General features: G+C 39.0%; 1 protein-coding gene across 1 annotated transcript in view; it reads left to right on the top strand.

Moving 5' to 3' along the window:
• The first annotated feature begins 4,831 nt into the window (after window positions 1-4,831).
• ZNF804B (zinc finger protein 804B) overlaps window positions 4,832-12,391 on the top strand; it is a 275,236-nt gene continuing 267,676 nt past the window's right edge. Inside the window, exon 1 of the mRNA XM_072154276.1 lies at window positions 4,832-5,578. Coding sequence (XP_072010377.1) covers window positions 5,468-5,578 — 111 coding nt within the window. The 5' untranslated portion in view covers window positions 4,832-5,467. The remainder of the gene's footprint in view (window positions 5,579-12,391) is intronic.

Here is a 12,391-nt window from a genome sequence, read left to right as displayed (position 1 = left end):
ACTGGGAATTGTAGTTCTGCAAGAATTATGGATGTATTTCCTTAAATTTCCACCAAATCAAATAATAACTTATCTGCAGGGTTTGCGGGACTGCCCGAGCAGAGTACGGTAGTTGGAAATCCATAAAGGATTGGTGGTGGCTCGAATGGTTGGACTTCCATCAAGTTATGGCATATATTTCTGATAGGTCATATGAGACCTGTATCCAACTGTACCAAAGAAGACTGGTAGGGGACCCAGGGGTTGGACCTCCTTGATCATGGATAGGTCATAATTTGCTTTGGTGGCACAATCCTGTTAAGAGAAAATTAAAAGTAGAGAACCCCAAAAATGAGTCCTCATGTTTTTGATTGATGAGCATCTGAACAGTTTAACTTAACACCTTTTGGCTTCCTTGAGATAGGGAAGAGGCTACCAAAGTGAATGAAGAATAGGCAGAACATAAATGTGATCTCAAAGCCCTGGTCACAAAAGCAATTGGGCCAGAACTCAGAGACCCAGACAGAGGAGGGAGTGGTGTGCAGGCTGTCCATCATCTCGAGTTAACTACTGGACCAAAGCTAAGCTACAAGAAAGAGACAGGTACAATGTTAAAGGGGTTGTCTGGCCTTTAAAAAAGTTATGGAGAAAGTAAGAATAATTTTGTTTTTGTTTTTGCAGCCCCTTTTCCCAGGCTATACACTCAGCTCCTCCTCAACTGTATACTACAGACAGAGGATGATGCCGACGCAGATGTTACAGAATATGCGGAATTTGCTTAAATTGTTTTTTTCTAGGATTAAAAAAGAATGACCTATCCTTAGGTGATCAATATCGAATCAGGGGGAGTCTGACACATGGAATCCCCACCAATCAGCTGCTCGATGAAACATCTAGGTTCCTGTAAGCCCAGTTCCCACATTCAGCATGTTCACTCCATACTGTACAAGTAAATGGGTCTGAGCTGCAATACCAAACACAGCCACTATACAAGGTATGGCATTGTGCTTGGTAAGCTTTTTGAAAAGACCTATGCAGTCTCTCTAAACAGGTGGTGGTGGCGGAATGGGACCCCACCCATTTGAGTCTGATGAAATAGTCTTAGATTCTTAGAACTTTAGTTCTGATAAATCCCTTTAAGAAATAGTTCAAATCTTAAGAAGAGTTTATTAATATTTACTAAAATTTGTGAGCACAATCTGATAACCCAATGTTTTCAGTTGAGCTGCAATACATGCTACAGCCAGGTGTGGCGCTGTTTCCGGAAGAAAAGCAGATCCTTTACACTATACAGGCAGTGCCCTACATAAGAACACCCGACTTACAGACGACCCCTAGTTACAAACAGACCTCTGGATATTGATAATTTACTGTACTTTAGCCTTAGGCTACAATAATCAGCTGTAACAGTGATCACAGGCGTCTGTAATGAAGCTTTAGTGTTACTCCTGGTTCTTATGACAACCCAACATTTTTAAAATCCAATTGTCACAGAGACCAAAAATATTCTGGCTGGGGTTACAATTATAGAATATACAGTTCCGACTTACATACAAATTCAACTTAAGAACAAACCTACAGACCCTATCTTGTATGTAACCCAGGGACTGTCTGTATATCCCTCTTCACTGATTTATATAGTAATATTTTCTTCCTATGTTGCTATTATTAAGCTTGATGACCACTATCCCCCCCTGATCCCGGGGGAGGGGGAGTCGCACTCTTTAAAAATCCCATTCTGCTAGATTTGCAGTTTCCCACTTGTCCTCCGATGGATTCCTACATTATTTACATCCCATGGATCCTGCACCTGGAGATTTACAGCTCCGCGGCCGCACTGACAACAAGGATTGAGCTGTTTGTCTCGGTGATATAAAGTCATTGTTATGTGAGCACATACGAAGCCTGTGACGTCCTCGCTGCTGCTGTGACTGCTGTGTAGGGGCTTATTCACACAGAGGATATGGGAGTCCATTTCTTACTCCCAAATAACCTATTTACCCTTATGGATAGGGGCGTAACTTGAGCAGGTGCAGAAGGTGCGGTTGCAACTGGGCCCAAGAGGTTTAGGGGGCCCTTATGGTGTCACTTTCCCATATGAGAAGACTAGTACTATATACCATACATTATAGTTTGGGGCCTGGCACAGACGTTACACTGGGGCCCATCTGCTTCAGGTTTTGCCTTTGCTTATGGATGTTGATTGTCGTTTTTCAGTAGACCAAAGGAAGCCCGGCCTGACCCAAGCCTCACCCTAAAATGCGTCAGTAACCGCAAGACGCCACAGGCTTCGTCTATATCCATGGAGGCAAAGAATGAAACCACTAACATGTTATACTCCATTCATATTATCCAAATCGGATGATAAAAAATGGAACCTCCCCTATAACCCGTGTATGGGGACCGACTCCAACATTGCACAGTTGTATTAGTGACATAAAAGTCTTAAAGGGGCTCTTCCACAACAGTCCATGAGTTGAGTCTGGTATGGCGACAGGGCCAGCGCCAGCACAGGGCATATCTGGGCAAGTGATCAGGGCCCAGAGCTGCTGGGGGGGGCCCACAATAGGCTGTATATAAGGAATCCATGGGGTGAGGGGGGCTTTATGGAAAGTAACCATGAAGGGGCTTTGTTTGGGATGATAAAATAGGGAATATTTTAGGGAAAGGGAGACTGTTTTAGTTTCTGAATTTTTTATGCCGCCATGTGAGTTCACTGCAAAGGAGCCCACTGAGGCTCTTCTCCCCGAGGGGCTAATGAAACCTGGAGTCGACCTTGTATGACAGTATAAAGGGCTGGGCTGTGATATTACACTCAACTTGTGGACAGGTGTGCTGCTGTTTTTGGAAGAAAGCAGCCATGTTTGTTTAATCCTGGACAACCCCTTTAAGATGTACATAGCGGTGCATACAGTGGATTATAATGAAAGAACTAGACAATGGCCATAAATCAGATTATTATTATCTCTCCTATCCCTTAGATTTAATTACCTGATGTCATAGAATTAATAATCCTCTTATACGATCCCCGGAGCGGCGGGAGGGCGAGATTATTTATTCATGGTAGACGCAGGATATAGTCCTAGACAGCGTCCGACTGACTCCTACACATCTATATACCTGTACCTATCCCCTCCATATATGCTAATGTATGGAAATGTACATACAAATTACATCATACGTCCCCCTTTAAGGGGAAGTGGCCCTTGAACTCAGAATTTGGGGTAACAAAAAGGAACAATAAACTAAAAACAATTACAACTTATTTATTGTTCTGCCATTTAAAGGAAATCAAAATCCATCCTGATAAACCAGGGACATTACTCATAGATCCAGGCACCATAACTGTAATAATCGTCTTATATTAATTATCCACGGCTTCCTTCCTTCTAATATCAACTTTTACAATCATGCTAAGGAGTCAGAAGGGCTCTGGAAAGGTTACCAGAGCCCCTCCATGCTGTATATGCACAAGCTGTTACACTGTGCACATGGGAGGGGGAAGTGCTCCTCCACAGTGTAACAGCCTGTGAAACTACGGCACAGAGCCCTTTGTGCTCATTAGAATAATGTTAAAAATTGATTTTAGAAGGAAGGCGATAACAAATAAAGATCCATGGCCTACTGTTTTTAAGAACAAGCAGTAAAGTCATTTGTAAAGTTACACACACATGGAAACCAATGATAAACCCAGGACACTTACTCATAGATCCAGGCACCGGGACTGTGGTTTCTTCTTAAATTTGTTATCCATGGCCTCCTTCCTTCTAATATCAACTTTTAAAATTATGCTAATGAGCCAGAAGGGCTCTGGGGATTTTACCAGAGCCCACCCATGCTGTAGCATCACAGGCTTGTATTTTGTGATACCTTATGATATTTTTTTATTTTTTTTATAATTTTATTACTTTTATAGATTTTTATTACCAAGTTGCTCTTAATATATTTTCACTATATTATTATATTAGTTAATTTACTATGTTACATTTTTTATGTTTTGAATGTTATGATTGTATTGCCATTATTATATTATTATTTATTATTTTATCATTATTGATGTTATAATCAATAATAGATTTTTATATTGTTTTCATTATTATTATTATTATTATTATTATTATTATTATTATATTTTCAATGTTATTATCATGTTTATATTTTCTATATTATTAGTACTACTGTAGTACCTTTTCTATGTTATTCATATTATATTATTAATATCATTATTATTCTATATATTTATTATTACTATTATTATTAATGTATTGCCATTACTATAGTATTCATTTATTATTATTATTTTCTATATCATTATTATGACTATTATTATTACTGTATTGCCAATACTTTATTATTAATTTTGCATTTGCATGTATTATTATTATTATTATTACTATTAATTTTTACTATGTTGCTATCACCAATTTGTCATACTTTGTGCAACGTTGCGTAATCTGTAGGCTCTATATAAATAAAGGAATTCTTCTTATTATTTTTTCAATTTTTATGTATTATTATTATTACTGTATTACCATCACTATATTATACATTTTTACTATTCTTGCTGTTTTCTTTCTCATATTTTCCTATAATATTATTATTGTATTACCATAAAGTTTCCCCATGGCTGTGATATGTGTACTATGTATTATTACACACATGATACAATATTGCACAGCTATATACTGCCCTGTGTTACTAATCATAATTCCCTCCCCTTGCATGTGGATTGAGCCCAGGTTCTGGTTCTGGTCCATGCTATTTTGGGCTGGATTGATCCATGCTCTGGCCAGCTGGGATGCTGCTGCTGCTGCTTAATACTGAGAAGGGCTGGAGCTGGCAGGTAGCAGAGAGAGGCAGAGACAGAGAGAAGAGGTGGGGGTGGAGGATGGAGCCAGTCACAAAGCCCCAGCATAGCGACACAGAGACACTGAGTAGATGGCACCATGCAGACACACTGAAAGTTAGCTCAGCAGATGAGTGGCATTGACTGGGCAGAGGATTCTGCATGCTGCATGCCCTCCTCTAGGCTGGATCTGCTCCTCCACCACCAGGACTGCCCATGAATGATGCTGCTGGAGGCTGGAGCTTCTGCACATTTGGAAGAGAATGAAGGGATTGCATTGAGCATTGCACAAGGCAGAGGTGTCCATATGTGTCTATCCTGCATGGACTGATCCCTGGATGCGCTGGGACCACATTGCAAGCGTCAGCATCTCATGGGTGACAGCTGAAGCTTGATCTGTCACTTAGATTTTGGATTGTGCTACTGCTAAACTGGGATTAGCGATACCGCCTGCTGCCCAGGGGGGGAAAGTGTGCAGCCTCACATCATCATCGTCACCCTCCGCACACGAGGAAGGGTTTCCCTGGCTGCTCCTGCCCATGGCTGGCTCCCTTCACTCTATAATCTGAGCCCTGGATGCATGGCTAGCTAACCTGGCACCTATATGCCCGATCTACCCACATATGGGAGACTGTGGAACGTATGGCGTGCTACTACCTTGTCATTAGCTCCACTCATCTCAGCAATGGGCACTTTCGTAGTATTAAAGGAGTTTTCCGGGGGCCTCTCCATAAGACTGGGACCACCTTACCGGTAACGCCACCGTTTTTATCCTATTATTACCTTATTGCTATGTGATGTGATGTTCTGTGTTGTGTTGCTATTGGATAACAAATTGTAGCAAAGTTGATTGGCATTGGTGGGTACACCTCTGTCATGCCAGGGTTATGTTGGCATCAAGATGGCATGTTGATTGAACTTCGCCTTGTATGATCTAACAAAGGGAAATGTATCAATACCCGATGGCTAAACCTGGGCCGGGCAAGGGAGCCGGCTGTCTGCCAGGATGTTCTCTGCCCGGCAATCAATATACATGGATATTACTGCCATATTGATCTGCATTGAAACTTGCCAGTAAGGTACCTGGATATCATTATTAATAGATGCAGGCGTGCACTGTTACACCAGGGCATGCGTCCCATGTAGACAAATCCAGCTAGGAAGAGAAAGAACTTTTTGTCCAGTAGTTTTCCATGACCAGGATGCCCCTTTAACCAAGGTGGGCATCTACAAAATCAAGTCATACCGGGGTCTGAGGCTTACAATGGCCTACAGTGTCTCCCAGATGAACCTAACCTTCCAATTTTGACGCCGTCGCTTTAAATGTGGCTTGTTTTTACAGGAAGGGGTTAAGGATTGTTGCAATATTTTGAAATTCAAATGTAAACAGAACGGCAGTTGGAAGTCGGATTCTATGTATCGAGTTCTGCATCTAAATTGTTACTTTTGCTGACGTTGGATGCGTAAGGTCACATGATCGTTATGGTGCGCGGCGCTGTGTTTCGTTGCTTTTTGGGTGGAATTGTTTGCGTTTTGTTCAATTTTTCTTCAATAAAATTTAAAGTGACGACTTTGGGGGTAAATCTTTTTACTAAAATGATAGACGCACCTCCCTACATAGTGGAGGGTGGTCTATAAATCATAATTCTCTATTATCGGATGATTTGTAATAATTTATAGTTTGAAACTTTCGCCTTGGACTACGCTGAACCTCCTATAATAACCCTGTGGTTTGTTTGCATGTGGTTTCCTTGTAATGTGACCACTTATAACTAATTGTAGCGGCGTTTGCACATTCCAAGTGGCAATCTTAAAGCCACTTCTCCTTTACCGCAAGTCCCCCTTAAAGCTACTTACTACACAAGCCACACATTAGGAACAAGCTGCTATATAAACACTACACATCAATGGGATTTTACTGACTCACCTGCTATTTTACGCCAATACCCCCCCCCCCCAGCCCCCCGGTCTATGAAGAGTTTTATACTTTTGTTTTTAGGGCTTGACAGGTCAGATGTAGCAGAGTTGAGTTGGTCTATGATATATACTTTGTGATTTAAAGGGATCATTACAATACACACTGATGTAAATACAGTTCTACTACATCTTGTGTTGGGTACTTAAAGAGTAGAAATCCACATGGCGCGGTGTACAGAGGTCTGCGTCATCCCTCACGTCCGCTAAGATTTATAGATCAAGTTATGGGACTGAATGTGAACACATAACACAGAATATTTTTTGTGCCATGTAATACTGTAGGGGCATATACACAACAGTGGGCATGGCAGACTCTGGATACTTTGGGCCATGTGATATCTAATGTCTCAGTGTCTATTGCGTTCCAAGCATACAATGTATCCTATATACATTGTATCCTATATACATTGTATCACATCTACATCATATCCTATATACATTGTATCCTATATACATTGTATCCTATATACATTGTATCCTATATACATTGTATCACATCTACATCATATTCTATATACATTGTATCCTATAAACATTGTATCACATCTACATCATATCATATATACATTGTATCACATCTACATCATATTCTATATACATTGTATCCTATAAACATTGTATCACATCTACATCATATTCTATATACATTGTATCCTATAAACATTGTATCACATCTACATCATATCATGTATACATTGTATCTTATATACATTGTATCACATCTACTTCATATCATATATACATTGTATCCTATAAACATTGTATCACATCTACATCATATCATATATACATTGTATCACATCTACATAATATCCTATATACATTGTATCACATCTACATTGTATCCTATATAAATTTAATCCTATATACATTGTATCACGTCTACATTGTATTATAGCTAAATTGTATCCTGTCTACATGGTTTCCCATATACATTGGGGGTTATTTATCTTTTCCTTCCGTTGGTGTCCTTGCGTCTTTTTTGCTGCATAATGACTGTTTTGCGCCTATTTTGCGCCTCTTTAGAGATGTTTGCACCCGCTTTATTGCGCCTATATGGGCGCCATTTAATGCCAGTCCTGACCATGCTTAGGAAAGGCAATGGTGTGAATTGTGCAACAAATGGCGCCTTTTTAAAAAATTTGTGTCAAATAAGGCGCAAAAAAATCTGCATTTGACAAAGACCCAAAACAACGAAGACAAATGAGGTGCAAAAAAATAGACTCACAACAGGTGCAAAAAGAGCGCAGAGAAGGGGAAAATAAGATAAATGACCCCCATTGTATCACGTCTACATTGTATACTATATACATTATATCACATCTACATTGTATCCTATATACATTGTATCCTATATACATTGTATCACATCTACATTGTATCCTATATACATTGTATCACATCTACATTTTAACATTCTGCTCATGGCTGTAAGTCACAGTCTCCTCTTCTCCTCTTCCTTAGTTTTGCAGAATCAAACTTATACAATAATAGTGAAGCAGTCCTGCTATAGGTCAGTGCCCGGAGCCTCCGTCTGGTCCCACTAATGACTTATCCTGAAGAGTAAAGTGTATTACAGATGACTGTACTTTGCTACATCAACTTTTTCGAAGGACACTTGGATTCCATGAAGTAGCGCTGGCCCTTTAAATGTCATTTTTGGGGACATACATGATAAGGGCTTTCCTCATGCAAAGTTAATGGCTCCTAAACTTTTTGCAGCATGTTTTTTGATTTTGATACATTGGTTTAGACAGTTCCTGTTTATGGCAGCGTGTATCATGTCTATGGGGCGGCTGCTGCCAACAGAGATGCCTGTCACTCTATGGAGAGGAATATATCCGATAGATGGATAGATAGATAGATAGATAGATAGATAGATAGATAGATAGATAGATATGAGATAGATAGATATGAGATAGATAGATAGATAGATATGAGATAGATAGATAGATAGATAGATATGAGATAGATAGATATGAGATAGATATGAGATAGATAGATATGAGATAGATATGAGATAGATAGATAGATATGAGATAGATATGAGATAGATAGATAGATAGATAGATATGAGATAGATAGATATGATATAGATAGATAGATATGATATAGATAGATATGAGATAGATATGAGATAGATATGAGATAGATAGATAGATAGATAGGAGAGTGTTGGTAACTTGACTAGTGAAGATTCCCATTGAATGACAACAAGCAGAGATCCAGAATTGATGCACAAAGTATATTATGGACCTGCATAACTTTTCATTATACAATCAATAAGTTTTACTTGCTGAAACAGGAATCTCCCTTTATATGTCAGTTGTTTGACAGTCTAAGGAAGAGTTACTTTTCGGGCCACCTGAGAAATGTCCATATAATGAGCCATTAATCAGGGAAACGTTACATATTTGCAACCGAGAATACAATTTCAATCAATTCATAATTACCGTATTCATGAAGTCACCGGCCGGACGTCCCTGGAAAGTTCTGCTGTAAAATAGGTGATTATGATAGAAATTCCCCCTCGTGATGTTAAAATTTACAATAACGCTTGTGCGATCAATATGTGCGCGGGGCCGTGCGGGTGACACTGCGGCTCGCTGACATTACAGAAGCAAAGATTTTCTGCTTGGTGAAAGGTTAATAAATTGCAGAGAAAAGAAAGAATAGAAATATTTAACCCTCTCAACACCGCACACTGACTACACAGGAGGCTGAGACTATATAATCTATATTATTACATAATATGCCTCTATTATCTATCTCATATCTATCTATCTATTTATCTAAAGTCAGGAAGAGGCAGCACTCCAAAAGTAGTTTCAAAAAGGTGGGGTGTCTTTATTCCATAAGCGACGTTTCAGCTCCTTACGAGCCTTTTTCAAGCTCGTAAAGAAGGAGCTGAAACGTCGCTTATGGAATAAAGACACCCCACCTTTTTGAAACTACTTTTGGAGTGCTGCCTTTTCCTGACTTTATATTACAGTCCCCCTGCCTGGGGACTTACGGACTGTGCACCCACCGAAGTTGCTGTGCTGCTCTAAACTTTCCTTCATTCTATATCTATCCATATCTATCTATCTATCTCCTATCTATCTAATATCTATCTATCTATCTATCTATCTATCTATCTATCTCCTATCTATCTAATATCTATCTATCTATCTATCTATCTATCTATCTATCTATCTATCTCCTATCTATCTATCTATCTATCTATCTATCTATCTATTATCTATCTCATATCTATCTATCTATCTATCTATCTATCTATCTATCTAAAATCTATCTATCTAAAATCTATCTATCTATCTACCATCTCATGTCCAGTTTCGGACTGGGTTTCCTTAGGCCCACCAGCGAAAATCAATTTGGGGGCCCACTCATTATCCCCCAGGAAATATACTCTAGCAGCCTCCAAATTGTGGTGTTTTCTGATGGACCGCTGGGGTTCAGAATTGGATTGAGCCAGAGCCCACCGGAGGATCCTGTGGTACTCTGGTGGGCCAGTCCGACACTGCTCATATCTATCTATCTATCTATCTATCTATCTATCTATCTATCTATCTATCTATCTATCTATCTATCTCTTATCTATCTTCTATCTATCTATCTATCTATCTCTTATCTATCTATCTATCCATCTATCTATCTATCTATCTATCTATGTATCTATCTCATATCTATCTATCTCTTATCTATCTATCTATCTATCCATCTATCTCATATCTATCTATCTATCTATCTATCTATCTATCTATCTATCTATCTATCTATGTATCTATCTCATATCTATCTATCTCTTATCTATCTATCTATCCATCTATCTCATATCTATCTATCTATCTATCTATCTATCTATCTATCTATCTATCTATCTATCTATCTATCTATCTATGTATCTATCTCATATCTATCTATCTCTTATCTATCTATCTATCCATCTATCTCATATCTATCTATCTATCTATCTATCTATCTATCTATCTATCTATCTATCTATCTATCTATCTATCTATCTCTTATCTATCTATCTATCTATCTATCTCCTATCTATCTATCTATCTATCTATTGATCAATATCTTATCTCTTTGAACCAGGAGCAGTCCCTCTGTAGTTACTCCCATCTGCTGCTATGTCTGCTGTGACCACTAGGTGGCACTGCTGAGCCCTTCTATTCTGCCTACCATTTGGGCAGTATAATTTTTAGGGAAAGTCCCCTGTACAGGTGCTGAGCAGTGCTCCTCACAGTGACCATCTGATGTGAGATGTGTAATAGTGTCATTGTATTCTCTGCCTGGTGACACTGACTTGTTCTATTGTTTTATTATTTTGGATATACAGTGATTTATAGTAATACACACGTATATGATGTAGCAGATCTGAGTTTGTACAGGGTTTGTGTCTGTTCTTTGTTGTTACTTAGGACATTTAGAAAATGTAAAGGGGTGCCCCAGGATTTCGGTAATGATGCCTAATCCACTATATCCTTAGGATAGGTTGGTAATATTGTATCAGCTAACCCCCCCCCCCACCCTCCCCCTCCACCCCCCTGGATTGGACCTGGATTGTAAAGTTCTCGGGGAGCGCTGCTCCTAATTCACAAGACATTGTCATCACCTCCATGGCCTGTTTTCTGTTCGGTCTCATTTAAGTGAATGGGGAAGAGCTGCAATACCAAGCACAACCACTATAGTCTGCATGGCGCTGTGCTTGGTAGATTGTGAAAAGCCGTCAGTGCTTCAAACAGGAGATTCTAAATTAACCCTTTATTCTTAAGTTTTCATAGACTGTTATAATCTACTGTACAACTAGACCTATTGTCCGTGACTAATATCTACTACAAGAGGCAATGACACAAATCCGACAGGACAAAGAATGACTGTATTCCAAATTTTTCAGCACCACAGAAATTTAAAGTAAGTCCAGTGTTAAATCTATGATCTATAAAGAAATACTACAGCGCCTCCACAGGCGAAGTGAGGCATTACATGGCTCATATGGAAATCAATGGGATATTTAGACAATACACGATCATGCTGAGTCCTCCAAAACTAGAAGAACTGTCATAAATAACAGCATATAAATATGTATATAGGTATATAAATATGTGTATATATGAGTGTAATATGTAGATTAATAAGCAGGGGCCCCATTCAGAAGTCTTCTATGGGGCCCTGCAACCCCTAGTTACGCCCAGGACATTGTGCATTTCTGGGGAAAGAATTCTAATTAAAGGGATCACCTTTATCTGTATATATATATATATAAATCTGTATATACTGTGCATATAGCGGTATATCTGTATACACTGCGCATATAGCGGTATATCTGTATATACTGTGCATATAGCGGTATATCTGTATATACTGTGCATATAGCGGTATATCTGTATATACTGTGCATATAGCGGTATATCTGTATATACTATGCATATAGCGGTATATCTGTATACACTGTGCATATAGCGGTATATCTGTATATACTGTGCATATAGCGGTATATCTGTATATACTGTGCATATAGCGGTATATCTGTATATACTGTGCATATAGCGGTATATCTGTATATACTGTGCATAT

This window comes from Engystomops pustulosus, chromosome 5 (assembly GCF_040894005.1).
Source record: "Engystomops pustulosus chromosome 5, aEngPut4.maternal, whole genome shotgun sequence".
In the NCBI taxonomy this organism is placed as follows: Eukaryota; Metazoa; Chordata; class Amphibia; order Anura; family Leptodactylidae; genus Engystomops; species Engystomops pustulosus.
The sequence above is the reverse complement of the archived record's forward strand: the minus strand, read 5'-3'. Positions and strand labels throughout refer to the sequence as shown.